The 17,160-nt window shown below is 37.1% G+C and overlaps 2 protein-coding genes and 1 pseudogene across 2 annotated transcripts in view; 2 read left to right on the top strand and 1 right to left on the bottom strand.

Annotated features, from left to right (window-relative positions):
- Positions 1-2,373: 2,373 nt before the first annotated feature.
- On the top strand, positions 2,374-3,312 carry LOC118628673 (olfactory receptor 5W2-like). Its single transcript, XM_036259615.1, has one exon. The coding sequence runs from the start codon at positions 2,374-2,376 to the stop codon at positions 3,310-3,312; it is 939 nt and encodes a 312-aa protein (XP_036115508.1).
- Positions 3,313-14,785: 11,473 nt separating this feature from the next.
- Positions 14,786-15,411, top strand: LOC118628672 (annotated as a pseudogene).
- Positions 15,412-16,081: 670 nt separating this feature from the next.
- The window catches only part of LOC118628671 (olfactory receptor 5L1-like), a 162,848-nt gene continuing 161,769 nt past the window's right edge, over positions 16,082-17,160 (bottom strand). The window contains exon 2 of the mRNA XM_036259614.1: positions 16,082-16,089. Within this exon, the coding sequence (XP_036115507.1) occupies positions 16,082-16,089 (8 nt within the window). The remainder of the gene's footprint in view (positions 16,090-17,160) is intronic.

Below are 17,160 nucleotides of genomic sequence, written 5' to 3'. Positions count from 1 at the left end.
AAAGAAAAAAATGGTAAAGTAAAAAATAATAATAAAATAGTTTTTTTCATTTATTAACATGAAATACCATTATCAGTGATAAAATCAAGTTTTTTTCTTTAGTGAAAACATGCAAAACTCTCGATCATATTGGACAACTATCTGTCTTAAAACTCAACGACTGTCTCTGACACATTCCTGTTCTTTTTGGTTCAGGATTTAGTGCAGGGATGTTTTCATTCTGAAAATTCATTGGCTTTTCTTTAAATTCAGTTTTTATTGACTTTTTTGGAGAGAGAGATAGAAACATCTATGTGAGAGAGAAACACTGATCTGAAGCTTCCTGCACACTCACCAGTGGGGATCCAGCCCACAACCCTGGCAGGTGTCCTCACTGGGAATCAAACTAGGACCTCTCAGTGTATGGGACGATGGTCAGTCCATTGAGCAACATGCCAGCTGAGCTGAAAATTCGTTTGCTTATAAACAAATGATAAAAAATGGAGTATATGACTTTAAAAGATTTTACAAAAACAAGAATTACGTACTATCAGATTGTAGACAACTGCAAGATTTCATTATTAATTTTAAATCTTTAGCAGTTTATTTTCTATAATATAATGTCAAGATAGGCTTGAGAAATCAGTAAGGCAACTACAGTCGTAGAATATTTAATTAATTGATTATTTTTTATTTTGCTAAAACATTACATTGTTTATAGAACACGGGTATGTAGTAACTCACAGTCCCTTCTTTCCTGTTTCCTGCAACAGGGAGCCTTACTAAACCTTGTTTTTCTTGGTGGTATTCTCATGCACTAAGCTGACGATCATCCATATCTCAGGAATAAACAATCATTTTCTGAAAGAAAGAGGTTATGACTTGACAATTGTTCACTTAGTATTATGCTTAGGGGCACCAGTGATACCAGGAAACCCATGTAGATACACATTTACTTTATTTATTTAATTTAAATACATCTTTATAGCTAGCAAAAATTCCAATAAAATGGAAGCATGGTTTGGAAATGTGGTAGAACATTTTTTATTATTTAAAAATTCTAAGTGTGCTTTATGTTTTATAATATATGTTCACTTTTACGTGGATAACCTTTTTTTCTGTTTTTGGATGCTGTATCTAGAGAAGTTTAGGACAAGAGTTTGGAATCCTGCACATTGATCACTAAATCATTATTTACATGTTTTCTTTCAGTCTTCCATCTACCCTCTGCTCCACTTTCTTTATATTCCCTCCAAACTTAGGAGGTCACATATATTATATACGACATAACTGATTGGGTAAAATATAGCAGTGGAACAGAATTTTGACCTCACAAAGACTGCCAACACCACTGAAGGGAGGCCGAATTTGGAGATGTTCACGTGAAATACAGATCAATGAAAACAATATTACAATGTCAAGGGACTTGGGATGGGTGTGTTGTTTAGACATAAATATTTCTGGAGTAATATACTGTGGACCAGTGAGTATTTTTAAATGTGTCGTACAGATGTGACCTGCTGATGAATAATAGATCATGTGGATTCTAGTAGATCAGAGCTGAAGGATGTGCACAGTAGTCCTTACTCTCTTTCCTTCCTCTCAGTCACCTGTGCTCACAGCATCCCAAAAACTTTTCATAATGTCCCCTGAGCAGCAGCTGCCGTCAGAAGAGGCATGCTTAGTCCTGGCATCTTCCTGACTGTGATCTCTAACATACTGCTCATGGGGAGCCTCCAATCCTCTGCTCCAGCAAGCACCACCCACTGCTCCAGTGGGCCCTGGATCACACACTATCTCTATCCCTTGTATATTAAGGATGGAGAGGATGTGAGGGGTTAATGGGGTGTTGGGGGCATGTTATATCTAGAAACCTGTAATAGCTCTGCCTACTTCACAATTTTGACTGATGAGGAAATAACAAAGAAATATATTGATTACCTGCACATCTCACTACCTACACTTCTCTATTACTGGATATAATATTTCTACAACACTGAAAACAAAACAATCTTGTCAGAATATGTGGGTTATCTGGAACAACTAATTTTAAAAACTATTACCTAGAACACTGAGGACCTCAATTGGTTTCTATAAGATAGAAGTAGTAGAAGTTATCACAAGTACTGCATAGGTTGGTATGAAGATAGCACGACTGATTTTGAATGAAAGTGCACACAAACTCTGCACAGTGCTATACACATGTAGGCAATATTAATTAGCATTATCACTTCACCAATTTACACGAAATTGATATATTTCAAGGAGAGTTATTTTGCCTAAAGCATACTTAGCAATGTTTATCTTTTTTTCTAACTACTGGAAAATAGTAATATGATGTCAACCCCACATTCATTTGCTTCCTCCACGACCAGGGGTCTCCAGACCTGAGTGATGCCTGCTGAGAACTGCACTGTGTTTGCTGACTTCATATTCTCAGGACTTTCTGGCAGACAGGATGTGCAGCAGGGGCTCTTTGTGCTCTTCCTGCAGGTTTATGGCATCACTGTGATCGCCAATCTAGGGATGATCCTGCTCATCAGCATGGACCGCCGTCTCCACACACCCATGTACTATTTCCTGAGCAGTCTGTCTTTCTGTGATGTCTGCTACTCCTCCACTGTCTCTCCCAAGATGCTGGCTGATTTCTTATCTGTGCAAAAGAGGATTCCATATAATTTATGTGCCCTGCAGATGTATTTTTTTGGTGCTTTTGGAGATGTGGCATGTGTCATGTTAGCTGTCATGGCATATGACCGCTACGTAGCCATTCGTAATCCACTTCTTTATACAAGTGCCATGTCCAGGAGCATCTGTACCCAGCTCGTGACTATTGCCTACATCACGGGCTTGGTGGACTCGGCAATCCACACCTGTTGCACATTCCGATTGTCATTCTGCAATTCCAACATCATCAATCACTTTTTCTGTGACATACCACCTTTACTGGCCCTCTCCTCCTCAGATACAACCATCAATGAGATAGTGATGTTCACTTTCATTGGCTGTGTTGTGGGGTCCAGCGTCATCACTCTCCTCCTCTCCTACAGCTACATCATAACTACCATCCTCAGAATGAACTCAGCCCAGGGCAGACGCAAAGCCTTCTCTACCTGTGCCTCCCACCTAACAGCTGTGGCGATATTTTTTGGGACACTCTTGTTCATGTATTCCCGACCCAGCTCAAGTGACTCCTTGGACACAGACAAGATGGCCTCTGTTTTCTACACGGTTGTCATCCCCATGTTAAACCCACTGATCTACAGTTTAAGGAATAAGGAAGTGAAAGGTGCCCTGAGAAAAGTCATGGGCACTAAATTATGTTCTAGGTGAAAGCGTGTTCACGTAAAACACTTTTCATTTAGAGATGTTGAGAACTGAGGTTCAAGACTTTGACCCAGCATTTTGTATTCACACCATGCATTTCTGGATATATCTTTATCTGTCTTTGTGCCTACATTTAGTGTAGGAAATACTCATTCTTAATCTTAATCTCTTCAAACTAAGGAAAAGCTGTAATAGGTTTACACTGTTTGGGGTCTTTTTATATCACTGTCTTCATTGCCAGGTCCTACAAAGATACACTTATTGTGTAATTAAAACTTCTTGTTTATCTTCTATCTGTAGCTCAAACCCCTCTGTCTTCCCAATTCTTCACAAATATACAATGTATAAAAGCTGCCTGTTTTTGTCACTTCTCTAAGTCTCACATTTTTTATGGGGACCTGGATATGCAAAATTAAATTTATTTTTTGTTTCTTAATCTGTCTGATGTTAATTTAATTACTGGGGCAGCCAAAGATCCAGAAGAAAAAAGGGAAAGTTTGCTAGTTTGCTGCACATACACAGGTCAAAGCAAAAAACAAAAAACATTGCAATGAGAATAGTTGACATACTTGCATGAAAAGAAACAGACTGGACTATGAAAAGAGTACCTGCCCTTCTCAAACTGTCCCTACAAATCCAAGAGGAAGGAAAACTTACAAGTTTAATTGACCAGGCCAGCATTATCTTAATTCCAAAACCAGATAAAGATGCTACTAAGAAAAAAAAAAAAAAAAACACTGTTAACCAATATCCATGATGAACATAGATGCTAAAATCCTCAACAAGATATTACCAAATAAGATCTTCTAATACATTTTTTAAAATCATACACCACAATCAAGGGAATTTACTCTGGGGATGCAAAGTTGGTTCAATATTTGAAATATCAAGAAACATGATACATCACATAAACAAAATGAAGGATAAAAATCACATGATCAGATCAATAGCTGTAGAAAAGGTATTTGATAAAATGCAGCACCCATTTATGATAAAAGCTCTCAGCAGAGAGGGAATAGAGCAATTGAAACTGGACTGGCTCCAGGCAACCTGTCACTACTTCAGCCAAATTAAGCAGAAACAGGCTTGAATCATATATGAACATTTATTCCAATAATGCTGGCAGTATGGAGAGAGCTAATTAGCCTGTAGATTCTGCTCTAACACTTCCTATTCATCAACTGGATTTATAGAGATAAGTAAGAAAGGAGCTTTGAGCAAGGGTAGCGGGGGGTGGGGAGCAGAGGGAAGGGCTGCAGGGTCAGTGGTCCCTGTGTCTCCTTCCAGGGTCTTAAAGTCTATTCTATGATGTTTAAAATAACTCTGCCTATACCTGGGACCCTAGAAAGGTTAGAATTCCTGAAGCAAAATTCCTGGAGAGTATCAGGGTCCTGACACTGCAACCAAGTCAAAGTGTGTCCTGTCCTTCGCTTGGTCTCAAAATTGTGTTTTCTTTTCTGAGTAATGGACCATGGGGGCTCTAAGGAAACTTATCTTCTTTACAGCCCTGTTGGTCTTGCAGCACATCCTTCAGTTCCCCAGGTTCAGTCAGAAACCTATAATATATAGGTATAAGGTGGATACTTATTAAACAACTGTGGTCCTATTCTTATTATGTGCCCTTTCCCCTATCATGATCACACTTCAACATAATAATGGACACATATGGCAAACCCCCAGCCAACAGCATACTAAATGGAAGTGTTTCCCTTAGGACCAGGAACAAGACAGCGATGTCCACTTTCACTGCTCTTAATCAATGTAGTCATGAAAGTACTAGCCATAGCAATTAGACAAGAAGAAGAAATAAAAGGCATTCAAATTGAAAAGGAGGAAGTAAAACTATCATTATTCACAGATGACATGATATTGTATACAGAAAAACCTAAAGACTCCATGAGAAAACTACTAGATCTAATAAACAAATTTGGCAAAGTAGCAGGATACAAAATTAATATTCAGAAATCAATGGCATTTTTAGACACCAATAATGACTATCAGAAAGAAATTAAGAGAACAATCCCATTTGCTATTGCAACAAAAAGGGAGGGGGTGTGTGGAAGTGGGCAAAGTGGAAATAAACTGGGATGGAAAGAGACTTTACTTTGGATGATGAGCCCATGATGCAGTGTGCGGATGACTTTGTTTTGAGTTGTGCACTTGAACCCTATATGATTTTATAAACCATCACCCTAGGAAATAAGTAAATGAAAACTGCATATGGTAAATGAACTATATGTAAGATAACCATATTTGTAAGTAAAAGGTGAAGGAGATATTTTTGAAATGAAAAAAACAGGGTGAATATGAATGAGATAAACTTCTATGCAGTACATCTGAAACTGATACAGACTAATATTGAATGTAAGTTGTAGTGAAAAATAAAAATCTCTTAAAATATTGCTAACAAGACAAAGAAAAGAACATAATCATTAAGTAAAGGATTTATGTAAATTTCATTAGCGATCTGGTCTCACTGAGGAGACTATAGGTCCCTGGTAGCCATTGAGGATAGTACTAAAATAAATTCTGGTACATTTCTGACACTGAAAATTTGGTGAGAAGGGTAAAGAATAAAAGTGAAATTATTGCTAGAGTTCTTGCAGGATTCGCAGGGGAAAATACAGAACCCAAAGTCAAATTAAGCATGTTTTCATAACAGGAGAATATAGGTAGAGGCTTAAGATTGAAATCTCAACAGTCACTAGGTCGAAATAAAATGCAATCTGCCTATTGCTCATGTACCAGAGATGAGAACAGAAAGACTTGCTCATTTCAGGTAAGTTTCTAAATGGCTAAATTAAAACTATAGGAAGGTAGTACAAAAAACTTTTTTCACAAAAATGAGGAATCAAGTATTGAGTAATTTGTAAATGAATTTTATATCTACCTACTCGTTAGTAAACTCTTCAATCTAATGGCCTATGATGTCTCTTCGTTAGAGCTGTGTGAATTTGTCTGACCTCATTTGTCATTAGTATAAGAAAATTGAATATTTCACTTATTTATACTGTAATCAAAGTAGATAAATAAATCATTTTCATCTCTGTGGAAAGGATATCATTGTACATGTTAAGTTAATATTTGCCCTTGTTTTTTTCAAATAATAATAGAGATACTATAAATACCAATATATGTAAGTCCCATTCCACATGGACCACATACCATAATATACATCTAGAAAAAAATGTGAACACCATTCACACTCAAATTTTCATGTATCAATAGACACACACATACATAATGTGTCCATAAAAAAGACAGTATTCTACATTTCTCAGGAACTTTTATTTTACCTCTTACTTTTATTTTAATGGAAGAAAACTTGAAATACAAAAATGTGCAAACTTACACATTAGAGTCTTTCGTTTTTGCTCTTTTTTAAATAACATCTCATGTGCTTTCAAGAAATGTGTCCTACGTGAAGGTCAGTTGCACAGATGGGTTGTAAATGCTGTGGCAGGCCAGTGAAGAGTGACTGAAGAGTTCCGTGCAGAGTTTCAGGTGTCCATAAACACTCAACTCGCTATTCACCCAAACTGTACCATTAGAATATTCATTTATTAACTTTCAGGAGAAATTATTGTCAAGATTCATCTTTTCAGTGAAAACATATAAAACTACCTATCATATTGTCTATTGGTGTGAGGGCTCACAGGCTGTCTCTGAAATGCTTGTTGTGGTGGTATTAATGGGTTTGTGGCAGGAATGTTTTCATTTCTGTTCTCACTTGCTTTATCTAATAAATAAATAAATATATGTATGTGACATCAAATGTTTTCCTAATATATATGCATGTCTATTATAAAACTTAAAATGTTTTAGAATAACCACCCAGCCTGTGTGACTCAGTGATTGAGCATCGACCCATGCACAAGAGGTCAATGTTCTATTCCCAGGCAGGACATAAGCCCAGTTTGTGGGCCAAATCCCCGTAGAGGGGCGTGCAGGAGGCGGCCAATCGATGTCCGCTCTCATTGATGTTTCCATCTCTCTTTCTCTCTCTCTAAAATCAATAAAGAAAAACATTTTTTAAATGTTTTAGAATAACCAACACCATTTACTGTTTGATTAAAGATGACTTCCGGATCTCATTATTGATTTTTTAATCTCTAGATTTTTATACAGAATACACTTTCAAGACATCCTTCTGAAATTAATAAACTATACAACTGCCATAGTGTATTTTATTAAATAATTAGCCTATATTTTCTAAAATACTACCTTGCTTATAGAACATAGATATTTCTAGCAACGTGCAATCCCTATTTTACCCCGTGTGGCCTTGTCATGCACTGAACTTAGTGATAATGGCCCATGCCTCAGGGATAGACAATCATTTCCTGCAAGAGGCAGACTATGCCTACGCAGTTATCTGTGCAGTGTTCGGTTAGAGGGCACCAGTGATATCAGGAAAGCCATATCCATGCAGAATATTTTTCTCTGTAGTTTGCCTCAGATATCTTAATTTTAATCTCGCCCCTCACCCCGTAGTTTAAAAAAAAAAAAAACTGTTCTGTTAAAACATAAACTCTTTGGGAATAAATTTATACTACCCAATTTTCAGCAATAGATTGCTAGCCCTATTCTGGATTCAATGGGACTGGAAGTTAGACTATGTGCCTGGAGGGGCTTCCATGTCTGCACAGAGGAAGTTTGGATCCTGCCGAAAGGGAGGGCAGCCTGAAGCAATCAGGATCCCTGGAGGCAGGGAGCCCTGACGGGAAAATATATACAGAAAGGGGCTCAGAGGAAGGTGACCAAGAATGACCCAGCCTCCTCCAAATACACACTAGAGAAGCACAGAATATAGTCCACTGTGCGTGTGGGCTGCTTGGGTCCCACCGACCCAGAACTCTCTTGCATTTACCTGGTGGAAATTACTTATATGGCTTTTTTAACCACTTCACATATTTTTATAAGTCTGTATTTCTTTCTCAGTCACCCAGGCTGTAGGAGATAACAGATGATAAAACATATAATTATATCTGTTACTTATTTCTGAGACAGTGAGGGTTCAACACTAAGTGACCAGACACAGAGGTGGTGACATAACCCAGGTCACTGAGGAGATGGTGCTGAGCCCTTCTGCAGACAGAAGGATGGAACAGAGAAGTCTGCACTTCTGGGGGAAAAAAAGTACTGCTATTTATGGTGGTTTTTCTATTTTAGATTTATTTACCTTTTATCTTTATGTACTGACAGCATCATATAAAACCTAAAGAGGGTGTGAAATATTACACAATCTTTTAGTGTAATTCCTTTTATAAATCTAATTTAAAGACATGAATGGCAGGGAATGTAGTGACATGCAAATATGACAGTAGAGGAGGTAGGATTTTTTTGTTTTTAATCTCTTACCTTTACTTTTTATATTTTTATAATATGCTTTCCTTTTTAAAGGAAATTTTTTAAAAGCTGTGTCTACAGGGACAGATCTTGAAATGGTGTTATGCCAAGGCTTGGGAGAACTGCCCATGAATCACTGACCATTATTCAGATTTTCTTCTTCTGTTCTCCTACCTTCAATTCCACTTTTACTGTATTCTCACTGAGAAGAAGAGGTCATGTATGGCATTATACAGGGATCCCCAAAAAGTGTATACAGCGTGTCTGTAGAGTGCACCATATTTTGAAAATAAAATGAATTTAAATAAACACTGGTGTTATAATTACTTTTTTTTTTACTCTCCCTGGGAAACTTCTTTTTTTCATTAATTTATTTTTGTTAGAGATATTTCTCATTTTTTTCCCATTGACACCCTCCTCCCTATTCCCCCACCCCATTCCCAGTTTTGTTGTCCATGTCCATTGGTTATGCATACATGCATATAAATTCTGAAGTTCATCTCTTCCCTCCCCCTGAACCTCCTCTTCTGACAGTTGTCAGTTTGTACCCTACATCCACGTCTCTGGGTCTACCCTGTTCCTCAGACTATTATTTCATTATATTCCACAAAACAGTCAGATCATGTGATATTAGTCTTTCTCTGCTTGGCTTGTTTTGCTTAGGATACTTTCCAGGTCCCTGCATGTTGTCTCAAAGGATGAGAGATCTTTCTTTCTTATAGCTGCATAGTACTCCATTGTGTATATGTACCACAGCTTTGTTATCCACTCATCTACTGATGGACACTTCGGTTGTTTCCAGATCTTAGCTATTGTAAATAGTGCTGCTATGAACATGGGGGTACATTTATTCTTTCTGATTGGTGTTTCAGGCTTCTTAGGGTATATTCCTAGAAGTGAAATCACTGGGTCAAATGGCAATTCTATTATAATTTTTTGAGGTAACACCATAGTGTTTTCCACAGTAACTGCACTAGTCTACATTTCCACCAGCAGTGTACTAGAGTCCCCTTCTCTCCACACTCTCGCCAACACTTGTTGTTTGATAATTTGTTGATGGCAGCTATTCTGACAGGTGTGATGTGATACCTCATTGTTGTTTTAATTGGCATCTCTCTAATGATAAGTGGTGTTGAGCATTTCTTCATATGTCTCTTGCCATTTGTATGCCCTATTTGGAAAGGTATCCATTTGGCTCCTCTGCCCGTTTTTTAATCGGGTTCTTTGTCTTCTTTTTGTTGCGTGGTATGAGTACTCTATATATTTTGGAAATTAACCCCTTATCTGATGTATCATTGGCAATTATGCTCACCCATACAGCAGGTTCACTTTCCATTTTGATAGTTGTTTCTTTTGTTGTGCAGAAGCTTTTAAGTTTGATGTAGCACATTGTGTTCATTTTCTCCTTTGTTTCTGTTGCCTTAGGTGATGCATCAGTGAAAATTCTGCAGCATATGATGTCTGAAATTTTGTTGCCTACATTTTCTTCTAGGATTTTTATGGGTCGCATTTAAGTCTTTTATCCATTTTGAGTTTATTCTTATGCATGGTGTAAGTTGATGGTCTAGTTTAATTTTTTTTTTTTTGCTTGTAGCTGTCCAATTTTTCCAACACCGTTTATTAAAGAATCTGTCTTTACTCCATTGCATGCTCTTGCCACCTTCGTCAAATATTAATGGAGCATAATGTCTTGGGTCCATTTCTGGGTTCTCTGTTCTGTTCCACTGGTCTATATGCCTGTTCTTGTGCCAGTACCAGGCTGTTTTGATTACAGTAGCTTTGTTATATAACCTGATATTTGGTCTTGTGATCCCACCTACTTTGTCCTTCTTTTTCAACATTGCTGTGGCTATTCGGGTTCTTTTTTGGTTCCACATGAACTTTTGAAGTATTTGTTCACGTTCTGTGAAAAATGTTGTTGGTATTTTTATGGGGATTGCATTGATCTATAGATTGCTTTGGGTAATATGGACATTTTAATGATGTTATATCTTCCAATCCATGAACAAGGTATATGCTTCCACTTTCCCATATCTTCCTCCATTTCTTTTTTCAATGTCCTGTAGTTTTCTGCAAATAGGTCCTTTACTTCTTTGGTTAAGTTTATTCCTAGGTATCTCAATTTTTTTTGCCATGATGCTAAATGAGATTGTTTTTTTTAGTTTCTCTTTCTGTGACTTCATCATTGGTATATAAGAATGCTGTCAATTTCTCAATGTCAATTTTGTATCCTGCTACTTTTCCAAATTCATTTAAGTCTAGTAGATTTTTGATGGAGTCTTTAGAGTTTTCTATGTATAATATTATGTCATCTGCAAATAATGACAGATTCACTTCCTCCTTTCCAATTTGGATCCCTTTTATTTTTTTCTTTATGTCTGATTGCTGTGTCTAAGACTTCCAGAACTATGTTAAATAGGAGTGGTGAAAGTGGGCATCCTCTCTTGTTCATGTTCTTAAGAAAAATGCTTTCAGTTTTTGCCCATTGAGTGTGATGTTGGTCTTTTGTATATGGCCATTATTATTTGGAGATATAATCTCTCTATTCCCACATTGCTTAGCATTTTTTATCAGAAATGGGTGCTGGATTTTGCTGAATGCTATTTCAGCATCTATTGGTATGATCATGTTTTGTTTCATTTTGTTTATATGGTGTATCACATTTATTGATTTGAGAATATTGTACCAGCCATGCATCTCTGAGATGAATTCCACTTGGTCATGGTGAATAGTGTTTTTGATGTATTGCTGCATCTGGTTTGCTAGTATTTTATTCAGAATTTTGGCCTATAGTTTTCTTTCTTTGTAGTGTCTTTTTCTGGTTTTGGAATTAGAATTATGCTGACTTCATAAAACCAGTTTGAAAGTCTTCCTTCTTCCTGAAATTTTAAAAATGGTTTGAGGAGTATGGGTATTAGTTCTTCTTTGAATGTTCATTAAAACTCCCCCATGAAGCCATCCGGGCCTGGGCTTTTGTTTGCTGAGAGAGTCTTGATTACATCTTCAATTTCCTTAATTGTTATTGGTTTATTCAAGTTTTCTATCTCTTATTGGTCCAGTTTGGGGAGACTATGTGTTCCTAGAAATTTGTCCATTTCACTTACATTGTCAAATTTGTTGCCATATAATTGTTCATAGTATTTTTAATGATCCTTTGTATTTCTGTGGTGTCAGTTGTTACTTCTCCTCTTTCATTTCTGATTTTGTATATTTGGGTTCTCTCTCTTTGTTTCTTGGTAAGTCTAGCCAAGGGTCCGTCAATCTTATTTATCTTTTCGAAAAACCAGCTCTTTGTTTCATTGATCTTTTGAATTATTTTGGTCTCTATGTCATTTATTTCTGTTCTGATCTTTACTAGTTCCTTCCTTCTACTTGCTCTGGGGTTTTCTTTCTGTTTGCTTTCTAGTTCTTTAAGTTGTGAGGTTAGATAATTTATTAGAAATTTTTCATGTTTCTTGATGTAGGCCTGTAGTGCTATGAACTTCCTCTCAGAACTGCTTTCGCTGCATCCCACAAATTTCTTGTGTTGTGTGTTCATTTTTATTGGTTTCCAGAAAAGTTTTTAATTTCTTCCTTGATCTCCTTGGTAAACCATTCATTGTTTAATAACATGTTATTAAGTCTCCATGTGTTCAAATGTCTTTGCATGTTCTTGTTGCAATTGATTTCTAATTTTATGCCGTTGTGATCTGAGAAGATGCTTGATATGATTTAAATTTTCTTAAACTTGTAGAGACTTAGTTTGTGCCCTAACAAGTGGTCTATCTTTGAGAATGTCCCTTGTGCACTTGAGAAGAATGTGAATTCTGTAGTTTTGGGGTGTAATTCTCTGTAGACAGCTATTAAATCCATTTTGTCTGGTGCTTCATTTAGAGTCTCTGTTTCTTTGCTAATTTTTTGTCTAGAGGATCTATCCAGTGATGTCAGCGGGGTGTTGAAGTCCCCTACTATGATTGTATTGTTGTTGATTTCTCCTCTGAAGTCCTCCAGAAGATTTTTATATATTTTGGAGCTCCTATATTGAGTGCATATATATTTACCAAGGTTATATCTTTCTGTTGGATAGATCCTTTCAATATGATGTAGTGGCCTTCTTTGTCTCTAGTTATGGCCTTCATTTTGAAATCAACTTTATCAGATATGAGTATTGCTACCCCAGCTTTTTTTTTTTCCTTTCCATTTCCTTGGAAGATTTTTTTCCATCCCTTCACTTTCAACCTATGTGAGTCTTTTGTTGTGAGTTGGGTCTCTCGTAGACAATATATATATATATATATGTGTGTGTGTCATACTTTCTTATCCAATCAGCTACTCTGTGTTCTTTTATTGAAGCATTCAATCCATTTACATTTAAGGTGATTATTTTTATGTACTTATTTATTGCTCTTTATGTTTAGTGTGGTTCTATTTTTTTTTTTTTTTCCTATTTCTTCTACTAATTATAGCAGTCCTTTTAACATTTCTTGCAGTGCTGGTTTGGTGCTAATGTGTTCCCGTCCTTTATTATTATTATTTTTTTTTGGTCTGGGAAGCTCTTTATTTGACTTTCTATTTTGAATGATAGCCTTGCTGGGTAGAATAGTCTTGGATTCAGATTCTTGTTTTTCATGACCTTGATTACCTCATGCCATTCCCTTCTGGCCTGTAGTGTTTCTGTTGAGAAGTCAGCTGAGAGCCTTATGGGGTTTCCTTTGTAGGTATCCTGTTGCTTATCTTTTGTTGCCTTTAGGATTATCTCTTTTTCTTTAATTTTTACCATTTTAATTACTATGAGTCTTGGTGAAGACCTGTTTGTGTTCTTCTTACTTTAGGCTCTCTGTGCTTTTTGAACTTGAATGCCTTCTTTCTTCACAAAATTAGGGAATTTTTCTGTTACTACTTCTTCAATTATATTTTCTAACCCTTGCTAATTTTCTTCTTCTTTGGAGACTCCTATGATGCAAATATTATTACGTTTCCAGTTGTCCCACAGTTGTCTTAAGCTGTCTTCCTGTTTTTTAATTGTTTTTTCCTTTTGGTTTTCTGATTGGTTGATTTTTTTCTACCCTGTCTTCTAATTCACTGATCCGGTTCTCAGCATCTCAACTCTGCTGTTTAGTCCTTCCAATGTGTTCTTTATTTCTGCTATGTCATGGTTCATTTCTTCTTGGTGGTTTTTCATTTTTAAATGGTTGATTTTCAATGTTTCTATGTCTTTACTCATGGTGTTGATGTCCTCACTCATCCTGTTGAGCTTCCTCAGGATCATGCTCTGAATTCTAGCTCTGTTAACTTGCTTAACTGTATTTGTTTATCTCATCTTTGGTAGATGTCTCTTGTTCTTTCATTTGGGATTTGATTCTTTGGTTCACCATTTTGGCTATCTCAGTGGGTTTTAGAGTCTGCCAAATTTTCCCTGTGGGTGTTGGTGTTCTGCTGTTTGTGGCTCCCTTTACTGGGTTTAGATGAGCATGGGAGGACCCAAGTTAAACACCACTGTCAAGTCTTACTTCCCAGGTAGAGTTACAAGTCCAGAAATGATTCAGTTATCCTCTAGCTTTTTGCCTGAAGGCTGGTAATCTTGGTTACTTGAAAAGTCTTGTGTTTTCCCTTGAATAAAAAAAACTCCCTCAGGTGTTCAGTGTAAGGTGATTTCCTGAGATGGGGCAATTGCTTATTGTTAATGAGCCTTAATTTGCATTTCAATGGCCCACCTGAGTGGGGTTGAATCTCCGTAGGAGAAGCCACTGCCTCTCACCAGAGCCCTGGGAAGGAGTAAGATGGCCACAGTCCTGCGTGGCCACAACTCAGCAAAAGCTTTGAGTGCCCTCCAAATCCCGAGTGTCCTCACACAGTTTCAGTCCAGTCCACCCTTCCTCTGCCAGAGTCCATGGTGAGTGGCTGTGGCTATTTTAGCACTCTGTCCTGGATCTCCGTGCTGTGGAGCAGGCTTGGGAGTTTAGCCCTGAGGGCATTACTCACAACTAAGACTGCTGCTGTCTGTGGGCTCCAAAACCCCATCTTGTACCTCTGCAATCCTACTAGGATCGATTCAGTGCCCCCGGATATATGGTCCTTACAAGTGCTTTTCTGTTGCGTTTTCCGGTGGTTTGTCTTTATTTTAGTTGTAATTCCAGTTTGGTCAGGGGAGATGGTCTGTGTAGTTTCTATTCACTCCAACAGCATTTTGGAATCCCTCTGCAATTCACTTCTTTATACAATTGCCATGTCCAATAGAATGTGCAGCCAGTTTGTGGCTAGTGTGTGTATTAGCTACAATAGCACACACTAGCCACAAGGTTTGATGAATATATCAATTGTCACCTCAATTATTGATGATTATGCAATTCAATTATTACTCTGCAATTCCAATAATATCAATCACTTTTATGTGACAATCCACCCTTACTAGGCCTCTCTTCCTCAGATACAACCTCACTGAGATAGCAATGCTCATTTCCTGTAGCTGTGTTGTGGGCTCCAGGATCTCCACTGTCCTCCTCTCCTAATGCATTAAACTACCATCTTTAGAATTAACTCAGCCCAGGGCAGACCAAAGCCTTCTCTACCTGTGCCTCCCACTCAACAGCTGTGGCAATATTTTGGGGGAAACTCTTTTTCATGTATTTCTGAACCAGTTCAACTCACTCAATGGACATGGATAAAATGGCCTCTGTGTTCATCCCCATGTTAATCCCACTGATCTGTAGTTTAAGAAATAAGGATGCAAAAGGTCCCCTGAGAAAAGCAGTTGGCACTAAATTATGTTCTGGGTAAAGCATGTTCACCCTAAAAAGCTCTTATTTAAAGACACTGAGAGCTAAAGTTCAAGACTTTGACACAGTTTTCTGTGGTCTCACCAGTGCATTTCTGAATATGTCTTTAATCTATCTTTCTGCCTAAATTGAGTGTAGGAAACAGTCATTCTTAATCTTAATCGCTTCAAACTAAGGAAGAGTGGACTGTTTTGCAAAGGTTTTCTTTTTAAATCACTCTGCTCTATTCATGAGTGTGTCCCAGAGAAATGTGGGCAGAGTAACATCTCCCTCCATGTCAATAGAATTTACTGTCCTTAAAGCTCTGTTTTTTAAAACAATGTGTTAATAAATCTGCTCAACCAGAATGGAGATTTAGTGGTTTACATTGGCTTCTTTTTCTTCTTCCAATGCATTAGCATCATACTGGGCATTTTGCATCAAAGCACTGAGAAGTAGTAAGTAGTAAATAAATTAATAAAAATACATTTAAATTATGCTGTCCTAACTCAAAGTTTCATAAGTGCAAGGCCCTTGCCTGTCTAGTTCACCATTATTTCTGCTTTGCTATTTACCAGGCTTATTTTTAGGGTGCCATTCAAAAACATTCATTGCAGCATTCTTAATAATAGCCAAGGTGCCCATCAGTAGATGAGAGAATAAAGAAGCCATAGTACATTTACAATGGAATACTACTCAGCTGTAAAACAGAAAGAAATTTTACCTTTTGTAACAGCATGGATGGACCTGGAGATTATGATGCTAAGTGAAATAAGCTAGTCAGAGAAAGGCAAGTACCATATGATTTCACCTACATGTGGAATCTAATGAACAAAATAAACTAACACAGTAGAGACACACTCATGGATACAGAGAACAATTGACAGCTGTCAAAGGGGAGGGAGTTGGGGGCTGGATGAATAGGGTGAGGGATTTTAAGCAAAAGAAAAAAAAAAAGAAAGACTGACGGATACAGACAACAGTATGGCAGTTTGGTGATAACCAGAGAGTAGGTAGGCGGGTAGAAGAGGATAAATGGTGATGGCAGGAAACTTGACTTGGGTTGGCAAATGCACAATACAATATACAGATGATGTACTATAGAATTGTCTGAAACTTGTAATGTATTTAATAATGTCACCTCAATAAATTCAATAAAAATATTTATTGAAAGAAAGAATGAATGCCTGTCCCCTGCAAGATTGATATAAAAAGGAACCCTTGTCAATGAAAAAAACAAAACAAAACAAAAAAGAACTTTAGGTACTTTGAAATAGCTTCCTGTAATCTGAGCAATACACTGTCTAGATATTTTTTATTACTTACCATTGTGCCTAAATAAAATGTATGGTATAGTCATTATTGACCTTAACCTGGTTACCAAAGTAGAAAGAGTATTAATAAGTTCACTCACAAAAGGGTCTTTTCATGCATCTTTTCTCTGTTCATGGGTAAGCCCCTCGGAGATATTATGGGCAGCATAACCCCTCCACTAATGACAATTCAACTTAATCCTCTTAAGATTCCATTTTGTTAATGGGCTTAATAAATTTGCTCAGACAGAATATAATGTTAGTGGATTATATTAAGTGTGTTTGTATTATTGTCCCAGTATCAGCCTACAAATATTCCATCATCACAGAAATATGCAAGTAGTAAATTGATAAAGAGGAAAAAATTCAAAAGCTGCTGCTTCGACTCAAAGAACATGAATGCAATTTCTTTTTCCATCTTGTTTAGAACATTTCTACTTTGTTCTTTACAATGTTCA

The sequence above is a fragment of the Molossus molossus genome, unplaced genomic scaffold (genome assembly GCF_014108415.1).
Source record: "Molossus molossus isolate mMolMol1 unplaced genomic scaffold, mMolMol1.p scaffold_m16_p_13, whole genome shotgun sequence".
Classification (NCBI taxonomy): Eukaryota; Metazoa; Chordata; class Mammalia; order Chiroptera; family Molossidae; genus Molossus; species Molossus molossus.
The sequence above is the reverse complement of the archived record's forward strand: the minus strand, read 5'-3'. Positions and strand labels throughout refer to the sequence as shown.